This window comes from Berghia stephanieae, chromosome 1, assembly GCF_034508935.2.
Source record: "Berghia stephanieae isolate SIO BIC M18660-M18661 chromosome 1, UCSD_Bste_1.3, whole genome shotgun sequence".
Classification (NCBI taxonomy): domain Eukaryota; kingdom Metazoa; phylum Mollusca; class Gastropoda; order Nudibranchia; family Aeolidiidae; genus Berghia; species Berghia stephanieae.
In genome coordinates, this window is record NC_088360.1 from 12,571,446 (window position 1) to 12,591,445 (window position 20,000).

The window sequence follows — 20,000 nt, forward strand, 5'->3', positions numbered from 1 at the left end:
TCAACTGTTTACAAGATGTCTAAATCTCATGCTCATGATGTTGTTGCCAACTTAAAGATGCACAGAATGACACCAGTAACAATTCGTGTCTCTACCAACTTGAACAGGATGAATTTCGCTGCCTCTGGGGAAGTTAAAAGCGGAAAAGATGTTTACGGATTCAACACTATTTCTAAGATCTCCAAGGCTCCAAGTGCAAGAATAAGTTTAGAATTGATTCACCCGAAGAGGCGCATCACATTGGATGTCAATGGAGGCAAAGACAGAGGCAAATACGAAGGAAAAGTTGAAGCTGCATGGGATGCTGATAATGACAAGAACCAGAAAATGTCCATTGAGGGAGGTTACTTCCACAAATCTGCCAAGGGATCCATAAGCTTAGGAGGCAACGTCAATTTCCGTTCTCCCTTTGCGCAGTTCGAGAACCTTCTTGGTTCTGTCAAATACGGCATGAGCAAATCTCAACATGCTGTCAATGGACAATTAATGTGGGGAAATAAGTCAGACCAGATCATGTCCACCATTACTGTCAAAAAACCAATCAGTCTGAATAATCTTAACATAAATGGAAAAGTCAAGACAGCCTTCAAGGGATTCCGCAATGCTGAGATTGATATCGCACACAAATTTGACTCCGACTTGAAAACCGTCATCATTGGAGCTCTTGATAAAGAGACGGCCAAACTTTCCATTCAAGGTCAAAAATTAAACAATGGCTATAAGGGCAACATCAGTCTAAAATCAACAATCAAGAATGTCGAGTCAGTATCCTTGACAGCCTCCAATATAGGCAGTGTCGGTGATGGAGCCGTCAACAGCAATGTTGAATTCAACCACAATAACAAAGTCTACGCTTATGATCTCACGATGTCACACTCCGGGGATGGATGGCAAAGAGAAACAAGCGGCGATTTTGTGATCACCCTGAACAAGCAAAAAGTTGCTACTCATTGGAATCACAAGAACACAGATGCTACAGTGAAATCCTCTCTCAGTACTAAATGGAACAAAAATCATTTGATGGTTGATTTGATAGGATCCCACAAATTGTCAGATTTAAGAAACGTCAATGGACTCCTGAAAATAAAGAGTCCATGGCATCCAGCTCGTGATGTTGAATTTAATATTGACCACAAGCACGGTACTGGATTGATTGATAGTGTCGTTTTCTTAAGACAAGGATCAACCAAAAAAGCATCTTCCATTATCAACTACAAGAGCGAACAAAACAGCCATGACTTTGACTTCAAAATCGCTTCTCCATTCCATGATGACAAGAGTGGCAAATTTAGCACAAACTATGAAAGCTACCCAATGACCACCAGTGCTGAGTTGCAATGGAATCCTAAAATAAAAGGCACCATGGAGGGAGGTCTTAACTTAGCTTCATGGAACAACGCTGATTTCAACGTTAAAATCACAACGACATCACGTACCATCCGTAATGTTGTAATAAAGGCTTCAAACAAGAAACAAAAAGGTGAGATCGTATCAAACATAAATTTGAATTATGGCATGAGACAGAACATTGATATAGAATCTCGCATCTCAAATAAAGATCAAAACAAAATGTTCCGCCTCCAACTGTCCTCGCCTTTTAAACATGTTAAGTCTTTGAACACTGGCTTGAACTTTAACGGCAATGCCTACGCATTTGATACCACCGCTGACTTTGAACTTCTCCCAAGCATTGGCAAATTTGACGGATCAATGAACTGGCAATATGAGGAAGAAATAAATGGAAAGATCCGTCTTGATACTCCATTCGTTAATTACCCATACTTTGAACTCTCCACCTCCAGCACAAATGATGGAGATGCGAGAAAATCTCACATCCAAGCCGAATATCATCCACGTCAAGTATTCAGCCTTGATAGCTATTACCACTTTGGATCTCCTCTTTCCTTCGATACTACATTCCGGTCTCCCTATCCACAGTTTGATGGTATCGGACTGTCCATCCAACACAACGTGGCTGACTCATCTATTAAATCTCATGCCAAAGTGAAATATCAATCCGACAGAAAGATTGAAGCTGACCTGAATGCTGACTGGACATCAGATATAGCGGGTGACCTTGTTTTTAAAACTCCCTTCAGTGGCGATGATAGTAGCAAAATCTCAATTAGATATAAAGGGGAACTGTATAACTTTGATTCCCATGGGGAAATCAATGTTGCTGGACAAAACATTGTTGCTGATGCTTCATTTAAAAATGGCTATACCACAACTGGTACTTTCACCTTTTCTAGCCCCATCCAGGGCATGGAAAGCATTGATGTGTCTTTTAGAAAGAAAGGCAACATGAAAAACCTTAAAAGCGGTGCTACAGTCATCATTAATGGTGAAAAGATTCAGACAGCCTTTAACAACAAAGTGATGAAAGATTCATTAAAGACAAATTTCAACTTTATGACACCCCGCACTGATGCATTCAAGATTTCCGTAGACCACTCTGGTCTCCTAGACAGTTTTACGAACAAGTTTAAAGTAAACTATGGTTGTAAAGTTGATATAGATACAGTTGCGTCTCTCAGTTTCCGTGACCATAATGCCAAAGGTAACGCCGTCCTCAAATACAAATTAGACAAAGGACGCAATACAGCTCGAGTATCTTTCACCAAGAATGGTTTAATCGATGATGTCTCTTTCACTACAACTGCCAGCATCAACAGAGACGACATCAGTGTCAGCGGAATTCTGAAAACAAAGAACGGCTTTGATGGATCTCTACTGGTCAAAACTCCATTCACCAATTTTAAGAACTGTGGCTTGACTCTTTCTCATTTTGCTCGCAACACTGGATTTACTTCAAACGTAAATATCAACTACATGGATAAAAAGAACATTATAGGCCAAGTCGAATTTTCCAATGAAAATGGCATGAAACTTTCAAGCGAATTGACAACACCATTCAAAAAATTAAGATTTACTTCTATCAAAGTCAGCCACGAGAGAAACAGTTACTCCGGTGAAATTTCTGGGACTGCTGAACTTACTTCTACCATTGGTGGATTAGGCACAGGAGATATCTCTTACAGCAAAACTGGCAATCTCACAGACCTCGTCATGAAGGGATCACTTTCCATCAATGGCAAAGATATGGCTGTCCTTAAACTTTCCAATAATATACAGAACACTGAAATGCACAGCATATGCAGTATCAAATCAGCTGCCATCCCAGACATCTACTTTAGTATTGATCATTCAGGAGATAACTTCAATGTTAACACAAAGACCATGTGTAAGATTGGAAAGAACATGGTATCCACAGATGCTAACATAAAAAGAAGCAATGACTCTATTTCTACGGACTGTTCTATCACATACAAATTGCATGACCAACGTAGAAACACAGCCTCCATTACCCTTCAAAAGGAAGGGCCTTTAGACAATTTCAACATGGACGTAACTGGAAAATTTAACAATGATGAGATGAAACTGTCTGCCTTTAGGTCTGGAGCTTTGAAGAATATGCGTTTTGGTGGATTTGCCAGTTATAACAGGAAATCTATTAATTTTACAGGAAGCTGGAAAAATGCTGAAAACACCGAGGGTGCCCTCAAAGTCTTGACACCTTTTGATAACTTCAATGAAGTAGGCATGACACTCGCTCATTCTGGTGATTTGTTAGACTTCACCACCAGCTTCAACGGTAACTACATGGATGGTAAAGACATCCACAGCAAAGTGGAATTTACCGCCAACTCCCTCAGCAACATCAAATTTGCTTCTGAGTTAATGACTCCATTGGAAAACTATGAAACTCTGTACATCAAGTTTAATAACAAATTCAACACTTACTCATCCAACCTGAATGGAGATGCCACCATCGATACAAACATCGCTGGCTTTGGAACAGGAAGAATTATTTATAGCAAGACTGGTGACGCCAACGACCTCGACTTGAGGGGATCTCTTTTGTCCAATGGCAAGGACTTGGTTGTTCTTAAATTGACCAACAAAATGCAGAATGCAGAAATACATAGCATGTGCAGTATGAAATCACTTGCAACCCCTGAAATTTACTTTAGCATTGATCATTCCGGGGACATCTTAAGCTTCAAAACAAAGGCCATAAGTAAAATCGGAAAGAATATGGTCTCCACTGATGCTAACATAAAAAGAAGCTATAACTCTATTTCTGCTGACGGTTCTATCACATACAAATTGCAAGGCCAACGGAAAAACACAGCCTCCATCACCTTTCAAAATGATGGGCCTTCGGACAACTGCAATATGGATGTAAGTGGAAAATTTAACAATGATGAGGTTAAATTTTCTGCCTCTAGGTCTGGGGCTTTGAATGACATGCGTTTTGCTGGATCTGCAAGCTACAACATGAAAGCTATTGCTGTTACTGGAGGTTGGAAAAATACTGAAAACATCAAGGGTACCTTCAAAGTTCAGACACCTTTTGACAACTTCAACGAGGTCGGCATGTTGTTTTCTCATTCCGGCGAGTTGTCTGACTTTACTTCCAGCTTCAACATCAACTACATGGACGGTAAAGATATCAACGGCAAACTGGACTTGACCGCCTATCCCCATGGCAATATCCATTTCGTCTCTGAATTTATGACTCCATTTAAAGACTACAAAACTCTGTACTTAAAGTTTGACAAGATGCATGACACTTACTTTTCAAATCTGAACGGAAATGTCACCATCGACACCAATATCGCTGGTTTTGGAACAAGACGTGTTATGTACAGCAAAACCGGTGATCTCAACGATCTCGTCGTGAAGGGATCAGTATCATCCGATGGCAAAGATATAGCTGCTCTCAAACTGATCAATAACATGCACAACTCTGAATTGCACAGCAAATGCAGTCTAAAAACATCTGCTACCCCAGAAATGTACTTTAGAATTGACCATTCTGGAGATAGCTTCAACTTCAATACAAAGACCACGGGCAAGATTGGAAACAACATTATATCCGCTGATGCTAACATGAAGAGAAGCTATGATTCTGTTTCTGCTGACGGATCATTTACCGTCATACTACCAGGCCAACGTAAGAAAACAGCTTCCATAATCATTCAAAAGAATGGACCAATGGACAATTGCTATATAGACATAACTGGAAAATTTAACAATGATGAAGTGAAACTGTCTGCTTCTAGATCTGGGGCTTTGAATAACATTCGTCTTGGTGGATCTGCCAGTTATAACAAGAAAACTATTGATGTTGCTGGAAGCTGGAAAAATACTGAAAACATTGAAGGCACACTTAAAGTTTTGACACCTTTTGACAATTTCAAAAAAGTCGGCATGGTGATTTCTCATTCAGGTAATTTGTCTGACTTTACTTCCAGCTTCAACATCAACTACATGGACGGTAAAGATATCCATGGCAAATTGGAACTAACCACTCACTCCTTCAGTAATATCAAATTTGCCTCAGAGTTGACGACTCCATTTGAAAACTTAGAAACTTTGCACATAAAATTGAACAATAAATACGATGCTGATACCACTGGCCTGAACGGAAATGCCGCCTTTGACACAAGCATTGCGGGTTTCGGAACTGGAAATGTTATTTACAGCAAGACTGGAAGCATGGACAACCTAGAGGTTACCGGAAAGTTAATAAGAAATGGTGTCAAAGTGGCCGAGTTGAAAATTAAGAATGATCGTAACGATCAAAAGATCCATTCCTCCTTTGAATGCAAGGGCACTGCGGCTCCACATATTCTGTTAACCCTGGATCATAATGGAGATTTGAGTAATCTGAAAACTTTGGCAAGAGCAGAAATAGGAAAAAGTAATATAATCACCGGAGAAGCCTATCTTAACCAGAGATTAGAAACTCTTGATGCTGAAGGTAAAATGATGTACTATCTTCAAGACGTTGGGAGCAACCAGTTTTCTCTTAGTGTGCACAAAGAAAGACAACTGGATAACTTAGACGTTGAACTCATTGGCAAAGATGGTGCAAAAATATCCAAAATCATTTGGAACATTAAAAATGAAGATGAGCTAACAGGAGACCTTACTGTCAATACACCTGTTGAGGGATATAAGAATATTGGTCTTTCTTTCAAATATGTTGGAACTGTTGACAAATTGAACTGTGAAGGAAAATTAGTCCTGAGTGATGGTGAAGAATTCTCAGGCAAAATCGATTTCTATCGTCATCTCTTCCGTCGCATTGGGACAGTTGTCAAATTGAACACACCAATCAAGGATTTTGAATTCACTAAATTTGAATATAGACATGAAGCGGAAATAGATAGCCTCACATGTTTGTCTTCCCTCCAATACGGTAACTCTCAAAGAGTCACATATGATATGTCTGCAACATTTTCTCCCAAACCTGAATTCACAGTTACATTGAAACTTCCCAAAAAACAATTCATGGCTTCTGGATCTTACGAAAACAGTTGGCCAAGATATGCTGTCAAAGGCAAACTCGATGCTGGAGAAAGCCGCTCTATTTCCTTAGATGGTTCTCTTGACTTGTCTAACGATAATATTGGTGTATTGACTTTTTCCACTCCTCTTGAAGACTTTAAGAATGTTGGAATTAGCTTCCACCACACAGTTAAATCCAATGGCATCAACACTGAAGGCAGAATTACTTATATGGACGGACAAGTTATTTCCGGAAAAGCTGAAGCTACAGTAAGCAAAAAAGGAAGTGATGCTTCTCTCCAAATTATCACTCCATTTTCTGGATATGAACTTACCAGTATTGAAACCAAATATGTCACCAATAAGAGAATTGTCAAGGGAATCACGAATCTCATTTACGGAAATAACAAAAGAATTACTATAAATGCCTACAGCAAAATCAAGCCAACTCCAGAATTCTCTTTCACCGTCACCAGCCCCTTCTCTTCTGACATAGAGGCTTTTATTTCTCTCGATAACACCTGGCCCAGATATGATCTGAAATGTAAAATGGCCCCTGGAAATGGTGACAGGTTTACTTTGGACGGTAACTTTGATGCCACTGAAGACATTTCTGGCTCCTTAAAGATTGGAACTCCATTCGATAACTTCAACAAAATTGGCATGAGCCTCATACACTCTGGCGACAGTGATCAGTTTAGATTTGAGGGTACAGTCAACTATATGGACGGACGAGATATCTTTGGCAAAGCCAGCTTTTACAGATACATGTGGCGCCGTGTCGATGCTTCTTTTGAACTGACTACTCCATTCAATGGAATGGAAAACACCAAAGCTGAGGTAAATTTCGAAGACAACACCAACAGCATCAGCACAACTGCCTCATTAGAATACAATAATGGAAATAAATTAAACGGCAACATAAGAGTCACTTATTCTCCAAGCTACGATGCTGTGATCACATTCAACACCCCTGTCAATGTTATCAAAGTTCAGGGCGCTTTAGATCTGACTGCTCCTAACTACGAAGCTCTCTATATTTTTAACTATGGTGAAACTGTCTACTCAGCCGATGGAAAACTGAATTTTTACTCCGCTGATCACTTGGATGGGTCCCTTGAGGTGAATACTCCGATACCTGGTTTTGATTTTACCAAAGCTGAATATCAACATAAATTAGATTCCAGCGAGCTGGAGGGCTTACTAGCTTTAACCTATACTGATGGAAAAAAGATGAGTTGCGATATAAAATCCACATTTTCTCCCAACTTTGATGGCACTCTAACTGTAAAGACCCCATTCAGAGGATTTGAAATCATGCAAGGATCATCTACCTTCCATAGTTCTTACAATAAGTACGAGACCAGCAGCTCCTTGAACTTGGGCCAAGGTAGAGTTTTCTCTATGACATCGGAGTTGGACTATTCCATTGAACCGATCAAAGCATCCACCAAGATCAGAACTCCTATCCAGAACTTCCAGAATGTTGAGGTTGACTTTACTCATGAAGGCGACTCAACCAACTTCAAGACAACAGGTTTCCTGTCATCTCCTCTCACTAACAACATCAACGCCATAGCAAGTCTGAGATACAATGCTGTGATGGACATGTCTGCTGCTGCCTCTCTCCAGACCTCTTTTGAGGGACTTGATGACTTGAAAGCTGAACTGAAGAACTCTGATGCGGCTGGTGAGGTGAAGACCAATGCTGTATTTGGCTGGACCAGTGGACGACAGGTGGGTGTGAATTAAGTTAACTAATCTATAGCGAATTTATAACAACAGAGTATAATTGATGAAAATGTATGTGATCAAATCATAACAATAAAATGATAATATCAAATTCATCTAAATCGCCACCATTTTCTAAATGAAACTGAAAAAAAAGAAACACTGATAACTTTGTCTAAATTAAAATCAACTAACCTTCAGTGATTTCAAACGTTCTCAGGTTGCCTTTGATAGCACTTTCCGCAAACAAGATGGCTGGAATGAGAACAAGATACATGCTGATGTCTGTATTTCGACACCCTTCGTTGCCGTTCGCAGTGTAAATATCCAGATGGACCAATCAGGTGCGTCGATGATGAACCACAACCTCTCTCTCTCTCTCTCTCTCTCTCTCTCTCTCTCTCTCTCTCTCTCTCTCTCTCTATCTATCTATCTATCTATCTATCTATCTATTTATCTATCTATCTATCTATCTATCTATCTATCTATATATCTATCTCTCGAGTTTTTGGTGATGATCTATCTAATAAGCTAATAATGTTTGGAGCTAGATCGGTGTTAAAATCTGATTATTGTGTCTGTGTCTGTTTATTGCAAAAATTGTTGTGTTGCAAAGTGCGTTTATATGATGAGCCATGCTTCGTGTATCTTGTTATTGTTTCTTTTGGGATATATTCTGGCCCACAACTTATTCTCTTGGACAGCATGTGCGGTTTTTAAAAATTGCATTACATACTTCTATTCAGAATGTGAGATCAATATTTTTTTTCTATTTATGTCTCATTGTCTTACATATAAATTAAAATAAAATTCATAATTTATGAGTAAATTTTATCTCCGTATGGATTTCCTGTATCATATAAATCCATCGCTCTTCAGTTTTCGCGGGACTGACAAACACCACACAATTGTTTTTAGTGGGGTTGGAGGGGTGGGGGGTTTCTGAACTCATCTATTTTTTCCAAAATTGATATTATATAACATGGTAACAGAAATGTGGTGGCTTTTATTATTGCAGCCGAAAGGGAGAGCTATACTCAGAAAATGAATTTCGATCTAAATGGAGACAACCTTCTGGATTATGATGTCAAGCTCAACTTCAACGACAAGAAAACTGCAGAGTTGATTGTCAGACAGCCTTGGCCCATGCAGTACACAGCCAGCAAAACCAGCTACGACGGAACCACCGAAACTGAGATCTTTGCTAATTGGAACAGGTAAACCTTAGATATCTGAATGGATAACACATAGATGAACTCATTTTAGTTCATACACGAGTGGAATTTTTGATATGAGACAAACAATAGAAAACGTTTATGTTACCTGTAATGAGTAATTTACTCAATATTAAACCGTTGTTGCATTTTCTTGTAAATCCAAAAACAAGAATGCATTGTCTAATATTTTATCTAAAATTTGATATCTCTCCAAATTTTCCTCGTGATTATTTCTTGTTACTACAATAATGTCTACACACTGAATTTCATCAGTTAAATTTTACAATGAGACTTTTTCCCCTTTTGTTTCACTATGCAGAGACGAAGCCGACAACAATGTCCGTATCCAGAGTACATTCAGCGACCAGACTAACAGTTACCAAATGGAAAACGACGTTGATATCAGCGTGACTTATGCTTCCCGCAAGGTCGGTTTGGTCAACATTCTCTCCCACAAATCCTCTCAAATCTTGAGCAATGGCCACATTTACTGGGATTCTGATGATGACAGCAAGGTGTCTTATGACGTCAATGTTAATGAGAACCACAGACGCGGCAAGCAGATCGTTGATGGCAGTTTCAAACTGGGTCTGCCAACCAGAACTCTTGGCTTGACGGGATCTTACAGGTAGATACAATTTTTGAATACTCAACACAAATTACAACATGGCTATGATACAATTTATATTCCCATAGCTTGTGATTATTTGTCATAATGTTTTAAATCAGTGATTCACGTAATAGATATGTGATTATCGTCGCAAAACGGCATAATGTCGGTGTGAATCGGATGTTTAACATTACAATTCAAGCTCAACTGTTACAAGTTAAACTGAACTAGATCCCTCCATTGAAGAGTTATGTTTTATATTTATATCGCAAACACTTTGATTAAAAATTTTTTTGATCATTTTGAATTAAAGTAAATTTTCTTCAGCTAATTCAATCCGACGAAGTACCAGAATGACGCGGTGGATCACATATTGTAAGAGACATTCATTTTAATTAATTCGGTTCCTTGTAAACATCATCAGGATATTGATGGCAGTCATATAATATATGTAATTCATCCCATGTCTATTCTGCCGTACCCTGAAAAAAACGCGTTTTAAATGTTTGGCCAGAAAACTCTTCCTTCAAATATCGATTGATTAAAATGACCCTCGTCTTGTTAAAAACTCTCAAACCTGGTAATTTAACTAAGTCCCTGGTTTGAGTTTTTTGACAAGATGAGAGTCATTTTAAGCGACGAATATTTGACGGCCAATTTTTATGGCCAAAAATTTAGAAAACGTGTTATTTTTTCCAGAGTAGGGTAATGTTAATCTTCACTAATCTGCCTTTCGTCCTCACAGTGAAAATTCTGCCATGGCATCCACTGATGCTGCCTTTAGTTGGGACGCTGATCGTGACGATACCAAACAATTCGGTGTCAAGACCAATGTCCGTCGTGGAGACAATCTGAAAGGAGACATCACCCTCAGCATGCCCTCTTTGAGAAAGGTTAGAGCCTTATGGCATTTCGCTTCTTTGACCTTTTACGAAAAGTCTATCGAAGTCATAAATAAAAAAAAAAGAGGCGAGTCTCTTTAGAGACAAAATCATTAAATTCACGCTTCGTAGTTTTTAATAAAATGCAATGATGATGATGATAATATTATCATAATCAATAAGGATAATAATAATATAATAATAATAATAATAATAATAATAATAATAATAATAATAATAATAATAATAATAATAATAATAATATAATAATAATAATAATAATAATAATAATAATAATAATAATAATAATAATAATAATAATAGTAATTTCAATAGTACTAATGTTTTTGTTATATCATTTATTTAGATTGTTAACAACAAATAGTATAAAATTGTAAATGTTCACATGACAACAACTTTATTCGACTCTTTGTCACTCATCTCTAGGAAATCCGTATTGACGGCGAAGTAATATTGAACACCGGCCGTGTTATTCTCGACACCAAGACCGACATCTCCTACTCCAAAGATCCCAGAAAGACCCTCACTCTGACATCCAAACTAGAGGATATTTCTACCCGTAATAGCCATTTTAACTACAGCTTGGCCTTGGGACTCAATTACGCCTACACCAACGTGGACATTGCCATGAACTCCCACATTGGAAGCTCTGAGGAAAGCATGACTCTTGGAGTTTCTGCCAACTACTTGACCAGCAAGAGACAAATGAAGAACTTGGCTCTTCTCAGTGAAATCAACATGCTTAAGAAACAAATCAGTGTGCAGGTCTTCAACCCAGACCTTAGCATTGAAGTTGTTGGAGATATTGTCAGCGAGACCCCATACAAGATGCGTCTGATGAACAAGATCAATGGAAAGGAAACTTTCCGCTCTGACATGACCGTTGATAAGGTCAAGAGGGCCCTCGCCATCAATACTTTCATTGATGCTGGTATGGAATTTTTAAACATCTCTCTCTCTCTCTCTCTCTCTCTCTCTCTCTCTCTTTCTCTCTCTCCCCCCCCCCCACACAAACACTCATACACTCTCTTCCTCCCTCTTTCTCTTCCTCTTTTTTCTGCCTCTTGTACCAAGGTAAATGAGAATCATTTGAAAGGTTAATATATAATCGATGATCCTCTACTTATTTTATTTTGTACATCATACAGAGTGTGGTGGCAAAAGTAAAAATGTGTTTCCAATTCAAAAGATATCATTTTACTAACACTTATTTATTATTTTTTGAATCAAGATACTAGTTAATATTCATATTTAGTTCTTCATTAAATATCCACATAACACTTTGTTTCTATCATGTTTTAGACATCATGACCCTCGGGGCCAAATACCCCAACAATTCTGCCTTCCGTGTTGACTTTACCCGTCACACCCCAGACTATGATCAACAGGAAGCATTGATGGCCGTCCGTTTGAACACCTCTCGTCTGCTCCACACTCGTCTGACATGGCGACCTGACATGATTCAGGACTTCAAGGCCTACGCCTGGCCCAGACTTATGGAGATGTCTGAATCAGCTATTCTTGGTTTTTCTTCATTCAACACTCAATTTGCTGAAGAGGTTCGTATTTATTTCTCAACATATGCAATATTATTGTCGTATTAGAAGAGTTAAGTCACTCATTTCATTATTTTAAAAATCTAATGTTTTACTCTAAAAATTAAATTATCATTGTGTTCTCAATCAATATTTATACGCATATAATATTAATATCCTACTGATTCCAGTTGTCAAGTAAATACTCTGCCATCGTCAATGAAATGGGCCAAGAACTTCAGCCATTCATCAATGTTTTGCAAGATGAACTCGCTCTTGTCGCCGAGAAAATGAATGAACTCTCTAATGGATTGAATGCAATGTATACCAACAATGACGTTTACATCCAAAACATGAGAGAGGGAGTTCTTATGTTGAAGTGAGTATTATTCTAATTTCGAAATACAATTATATCAAAATTATAACAAATTATACTTACATCTCGATTACTTATGACACTAAACGATGGACGATTGTAGATATCAGTTTAACATAACGCATCTAGCTTAACGGTAACAAATAATCTAACATCTTTTTAAAATCTAGATAAAACCATTTTGTTACCAGATATGTATTATTCCACCGAATTTGTTATGCACCCGATATCTTTAATAACTGGTGGGTAGCAATATATAATATAGATATTCAATATTATCAATGTGAAAAGAAAATATCATAAAAGATATAATTGACTCATGTCAAAACAAAACAAACAAAAAACAAAAACATATGCGTGCGTGTGTGTGTGTGTTTGTGTGTGTGTGTATGTGTGTGTGTGTGTGTGCTTTGCATGTCACGGTTAAAAATACATGTTTGTACATCACATATACATGAGTACATTTAAGTTGAAATACTATCTTTACCACGTGTATCATTATTGTAATCTTTTATCAATATGTTTATAGCATTACTATTAATATTAAGGGAATTTATCCTATTTTGCCCTATACCATATGTTACGTTATGTTAATAAAACAACAACTATTATTATTATTATTATTATTATTATTATTATTATTATTATTATTATTATTATTATAGTATAGTAGTAGTAGTAGTAGTAGTAGTAGTAGTAGTAGTAGTAGGTGTAGAAGTAGTAGTTGTTGTAGTAGTAGTACTAGTAGTAGTAGTAGTAGTAGTAGTAGTAGTAGTAGTAGTAGTAGTAGCGGCAGCAGCAGCAGCAGCAGTAGTAGTAGTAATAGTGGTAGTGGTAGTAGAAGTAGTAGTAGTAGTAGTAGTAGTAGTAGTAGTAGTAGTAGTAGTAGTAGTAGTAGTAGTAGTAGTAGTAGAAGTGATATCATTATTTGTTTATTCATTCATTTATTTAATTTTTCGCTGTTGTTCTTATATCTTAGCGTATCTCTTCTGAGATATCAAACTTGATCACATTTGCTTGATTAAACTTAGGGCAAAGAAATTATTTTTTTATAAAACTGTGACATTTCATTTTTCACAGAGCTAAAATGGAGAGACTGACCCAAGAATACACTACGACCTACACCCAGCTTATCAACTCTTTGAGAGAAAACCTGTACGAGATGCGCCGTTTCCAAGCCGGTGCTCAATATAAACACTTTGTGGCTCAATCATCAGCCTGGCTGGTGTCTGAGTCCATGAAATCTCTCGCTTCCCTTGAGTTGTACATGGCTGAGGTTAATCAGGTCCTCCAAGAATACAAAGCATCCGTGATGGCCGTTAGACAGAAGGCAATGGGTAAGTTTTTTGTATTAGATGTAATATGATAGTCCTATATAGGCAGAATTCAGAATGCGATTGGCACCAGACATCTGCTTCTTGTTCTTTGCCTTTATTGCTCATGGGGCAAACGGTCCTCACCCTTATCAATCTAAAGACTTTAAGTGCTGACACATAAGTCTCCGTGATGCTTGCCTTTATTTGACATTATTTTACCAGTCACAACCGAGGAGCAGTTAGCTATACTGATTACAATATACGAGTATATTTCAGGATGTCTCTTTTCAGTTTTTGCGCTTCAATTTTCCGTTTAAATATATTCGTGATTTATGTTGCATCTCTTGCTGCCCCATAGTAAAGCTTTCAGATCTTTTCTGACTCCTCTGCTTGAAGCACTATATTCTGGATATTAAGATAATAAGCCTCTGGGTAAGATTTGATTCCTTCCGGGACGGACGCTATATTTGAGGGTCCCAAAAATGTTATCTTTGTCCAAAAATATAATACTGTACAAACACATGTAGTCCGTTATGCATAATGACGTATGTTGTCCACCAAAAGGATAATCATAGAACATGGTGCTATAATTATTAACATTAATTAATTGATATTGTTTGTTGGGAAAGTTTATCTCATTCTTAACGTATAGATATTTTCTTTAGAGACTCAAGGCCTGAAGAGACAAGGTTTTATATAGCCTTCTCTAGCGCGAACAGAATATAAATGATTGCTTGCTATCCTTTGTAATAAAACACCGGTCAATGGCAAAGTGATTTCCAGAAGATCTAAACTAGAATCACCTCCCATTCCCTGATGAAACATAGAACAAAATACTAAGATAAAACGGAATGTTTCGGGCTCAAGCTCTCGGCATGTCCAGGCCGGAAGAAGATGGCGAAAATTTCCGTGTAAGTAGTTTTTTTTCTTTTTTTTTTCTGTTGAAACTGTTATATTCATTTTTAAACATTGCCTTTAACTCGAGCATTTTTTGAGCATTTATTTAGCATATCTACTAAACGTGCTCAAAGCACTTCTCAAAGGGTCCCAACCCATCAACAACTCTTGACATGTAGGCTTGACTAATTCCTTTTAACTCCATCTGGAGCATAGGAGGATCTCTATATTGGACGGTCTCTGGTTTACCACCTTTGCCTCCCCCCCCCCCCCCCCACGACATTTACACAAGTACAATTTTTCCGACAGAGACAAAGCTGATAATGGCCAGGCACTCATATTACACTTGAGTACGGTGCGGGAATGTGAGTATAGAGTCTTTTTCCATGACTCAACTATGTGCCGCTCAGATGTGAACTCGTATTCTGGACCGTCCGATCCGAATAGGAGTGTCGTACCACAAGACCACATGGTTGGACAGCCCAAACCTCCTAGCAGCTTTGTATTCACAATATATTATCAAGAGCTTGATTGGATTTCACCATTTCTATATCCACAGACACCATTTACAATGCCACATACGTCGACTACTTGTCTAGTCAAATAGGTCAGATCAACAACGTGGACATCTCTCCTTACATTTCATCTTTTAATCTCCCCGAGCAATACACCAATGCCATCTACAACATCAGCTCTAAATTCCACGATGAGTTGAAGGACATGCTCGACAGGGCCAATGCCACATTTGTCAAAGAAGGCCTAAATGAAGTTTACCAACAGGTATGTTCTGAGTAGTTAAGAAGTAAAAGCCCTAGAGCAAGCCAGGGGATTACCACTCCAAATTAAAGGAAAGTAATTAATCAGAGCGTTAAGACCTATAGAGGTGTAGTGATTTAAATCAAATTAAATTTATTTTATAATCTTCAATGAAACTTGAATGGCCTCTTGCGTGGCCCCAAAAGTATGGAACAAATTAGATAAAGAAATCAAAGACGCCCCCGATCTCAGTAATTCAGGGACACTTTCAGCAATAACAGTATTTACGTTTTGTGTTGCGTTATAAGCACTTTGTGGATTCTGTGCGCTGTGTAAATTAATCATTACATTACATTACATCACACATGGGTGAAGTTTATGTATTTTATTGTGCAAGCATCTAACATGCCAGGGCATAAAACCGATTTGAGGCGATGGGACCCATTGTTTTAACCAAGAAAGCAGCGATGGCAATGCAACTTGGGTTTCAAGGTATACCACTTCACAGCCCGATTTGCATTACTGTTATTGCTGGCTTGGTAAAAGCGGTAAGTTATCATATCAGGTTACAGTAAAACCGAATCCCGCTGGGAGAGAGTTATAAATATTTATTCAGTCATCAGACCATGAAGCCAGAGTTTGTTTCAGTTTCGATAAGGTTAAACGGAAAATCGCAATTGTTTGTTTCACATTGGATATGACTCTGGTCTGTCGTAGAGTACTTTCGGCCAGATTTGACCTAATCACTGCTGGGTGGACGGGTGGGGACCGAGTGTTAGAAAAAAAATCGACTGCACGCTGCATCGATACCTGTTCCGTTGTATCTGCAGCGAGTCCTCTATCCACTGAGCTGTCGGAAACTCACTGAAGAGTATTAAAGATTACTTTTATTAAGATTAAGTAGTTATGTTTACTTCCTTAGAAACCTCAACTAGAGACTCTCCTTTCTAATTCTAATCCCACAGGGTGTTTGGGCCTACAACTATTGGCAACTTGAAGAAAATTGGGAGAAACATGCCAAGAGTATTATTAAAACATTGAAAAAGATTGTTGAAGAAGAGTTTAGAGAATACTCTGAAGATGTTAAGGACACCTTCATCAGCCCAATCACAGGTATTGCAGTTTCCTTATTTGCATCACGCTGAGATTTAAACACATTATTATACGCTGTTGAGGACAACTTTGTCTAATTACAGACAATGTATATGTTTTTTGCACACAAGTGAATGGTTGAGAGACCTGTCGATTAGATTAAATTCTGAAGGAATATTTAGGGTTGCATTGTAGCGCTTTGTGACTGAATTGTCATATCATTTAAGTTCCATGATTAATTGTCACAAAAGAACATTCATTCTTGAATGAACAATCCTCATCGTCAATTTTGAAAAAGGAGAAATATAGCAGGAATCGTAGAGAATGCTTGCAACTATGTAATTTTGAGAAGGAATCATGGACGAGTTCAATTATGTTAAAAATTTGATTCGGATGTCGCAGATTTTTAAAACACCGACGAACTCGCCTAAACAATTTCCCCCAAAGGTGAAGCATAGTTCTCAGTTTCTCTAATGCTGTATAAAGAGTTTGATTTGAATTTGACATTTGATTAAGTGTTTTGATTTATTTACGTTTGCAGTGTGGGATCCGGAACAAGGAGAGATCCAAGCTGAGATTCCCTTGCCAATCGCTCTCAAACGCCTCGACAAAGTCCCGAACATGAACCCACTCATCACCAAAGTCGAAAAGTTTGCAAACGATTACTTGCCCAATGGAAAAACATGGGACAACCTTGTGGAGGTGTGTATTGAAAACATAGAGAGAGTAATAATCTGAAAAAAAAATTGTATACTCATTTTCTACAGTACATTTTTCACTGATTTAACTCATTCTACCAGCCGCGTCCTGTGGATCGGGAAAGTCATATGTCCCTACCTCACTGTTCTTACTACGACCCAGAGTGGCACTCGCTTAAATATATCTTCCTTTATAGGGATAGATCATGTAAAATAAAAACAACATCAAACAGTTAAACAAAACTTCTTGTCTCATTTATTCTATTTCAGTAGTACACGTCAATAAGAGTTCTTTCTTGTTTGATATATGCAGCTAGTATATGAAGAAAGATAATGAAGACAGATTTTAATCGATTAAAGCAACAATTTTCTTTCTGTTAATTTGCACAATTTCTAAATATACTTTATTACGAATTGACGATACATAAGTTACAAAAGTTTATTATCATCAAACTCAATTCTAATTTCTTTTAATCTTGTCTTTTCAGACCGTATCTGAAATGTTGCCTATCAAGTCTGAAAGCAACAAAACCACCGATGACATCAAAGAACAACTGTCCAAGTTCAATTCCTCCAAGAAATACCGCAAAAAGGGCCGGAAGTACAAGATCAAACACTTCAGACAATAAATACTGACTCCCTGGATCTTTAAGGAATTGATATTACCTATAGGACAATGATACAAGACAAGCTTATTAGTTAGATTATGTTTTTTTTATTGTTTGAAAAAAAAATTTTTTAATATTTTTTAAAGCTTTAGAAATTGTTCTTCATTAATCTTTTTTTTTTTTTGTAGGAATAAAGTTAAGGTATCAAATATAACATGTTGTATTCTGGGTGCTTCTCTCTCCATCTCTGAGACTGGATAAATTTGGCCATTTTGTTAATTTCTCCTGTTGAGTACATTGGGAGGGTTGCTGCATGCGACTGCCTGCCTTTGCCAGTTGGTGAATACCCAATCAAGGTGCTCGACAGAAAGGAACAGGTCATCATCTTCAGACTGAGAACTGGACACAACCAGTTAAAGGAACATATGTGGAGGATGTCCAGAGCAGGTGCCTCTGGACAATGTGACTGCGGACTTGAAAATGAAAATGGACATCATGTCCTAATGGAATGTCCAAAGTACAACCAGTTGAGAAGGAACTTCTGGCCTGACCCAACCCCATACTCAAAGAAGCTGTACGGAAGTGAGGACGACCTCAGGACCACTGTGGGCTTCATTCACCAGACCGGACTGACCATGTGACGTGACGGGAACGAAGAAGAAGAAGAAGAAGAAGAAGAAATATAACATGCACGTTGGCGTTTTTATTTCTCAAATAACATATTAGCTGAAGTAAAGTATGTTCCAATTTTTTACTCTTTGGGCCCGTTTCAAAATGCCGGAAATATACCTTCCATGAGGACTTTGGGTGAAATAACCTTTAAGGCAGGAACTTCGAATAGAACTCCCATTAGGGCGGAAACTTTGTGGTGGAAACTTTGGGTGCAATACCCTTAGGGCGGGGGAACGTCGGCCTCCTGGCATCGTGGCTTCTTCATTGCTCAACATGCTTGCTACCTCTTCTATCCAGGTGTCTTTGTGTCCAGATTATAAATGTGAATAGTTGGTTTATGTTGCTGAGAGGCCAGAAGTCAGATGGGTTTATATATTATATATTTTCCCTCTCTTAAAAAATAATACCTTATATGCTTTTTAATTTTGTACATCTCTTACGTTACTAGCATTCGAGAGTACTCCTTTTGATAGAAGCCCTGCTCTGATATTAATTTGAAGCCTTTGCGATCTAGTGACATGGAACTGTCATGTGATCGGTTGGTCTTTGGTTCAAACCCTGCTGTGGGTGGCGCAAAGTTCACATTTTCTCACCATACTCAAGAGTAAAATGAGTACCTGGTGAGCAACAGCGGTATCTCTATCTAAAATATTTGTAAAAGCGCCTTATCCTAGTCATGTATTGACTTCATGCTAAGTGTTGCTCCTGACTTGAGACTCATTCTAAAGTGCTTGAGCAAATTTAGTGGATACTGTGCATAACAAATTTATTATGTCTTCTATTGACTATCTGCAAGGACTATACGCAAGGATAAATAAATTCCTTAACGACTCCATTTCTCTGTTTGAAAAATATCTAAAGAGGTGTGTCTGCCATATTGTCTATGGTATGAAACAGTACCTGACAAAGCAAGAAAGAATAAAACTTGACTGTCGAGGAAGACTGAATTTTTTGAAATGGTTCGTATTCACTTGAATTTTTCTTTCTTGATTTATCTGGCACTGTTTCATACACACTTTTTCAGATCTTTATCTTACACCAGTGTCTGAATCTTAATTTGTCACCTCTCTATTTGAACTAGTACCCAAGTCTTATTTATTATCGTGAGAGTTTTAAGTGCATCTAAACTCTTGTCTGTAATCGTTTGACTATACTGTCATTTTTACTGACCCTGAGATAATGCTGAAAACGTATATTATAGCGCTGTAACTCCAATACATCAGACTCTAA

At 37.9% G+C, this 20,000-nt stretch overlaps 1 protein-coding gene across 3 annotated transcripts in view; it reads left to right on the forward strand.

The window, feature by feature from the left end:
* The window catches only part of LOC144968172 (uncharacterized), a 35,079-nt gene extending 16,770 nt beyond the window's left edge, over positions 1-18,309 (forward strand). For 2 of the 3 annotated variants that reach the window (XM_078906210.1, XM_078906221.1), the window contains 13 exons: positions 1-8,097; positions 8,312-8,435; positions 9,110-9,308; positions 9,628-9,936; positions 10,664-10,811; positions 11,247-11,751; positions 12,123-12,379; positions 12,547-12,734; positions 13,812-14,068; positions 15,504-15,724; positions 16,666-16,813; positions 17,334-17,494; positions 17,979-18,309. The exon at positions 1-8,097 is cut by the window's left edge and continues 270 nt beyond it. In XM_078906210.1, the coding sequence (XP_078762336.1) occupies positions 1-8,097; positions 8,312-8,435; positions 9,110-9,308; positions 9,628-9,936; positions 10,664-10,811; positions 11,247-11,751; positions 12,123-12,379; positions 12,547-12,734; positions 13,812-14,068; positions 15,504-15,724; positions 16,666-16,813; positions 17,334-17,494; positions 17,979-18,119 (10,755 nt within the window). In that variant the 3' untranslated portion in view covers positions 18,120-18,309. Of the gene's footprint in view, positions 8,098-8,311; positions 8,436-9,109; positions 9,309-9,627; positions 9,937-10,663; positions 10,812-11,244; positions 11,752-12,122; positions 12,380-12,546; positions 12,735-13,811; positions 14,069-15,503; positions 15,725-16,665; positions 16,814-17,333; positions 17,495-17,978 lie in introns of those variants that run through there. The other variant, XM_078906232.1, reaches the window with a different exon arrangement.
* Positions 18,310-20,000: the final 1,691 nt, after the last annotated feature.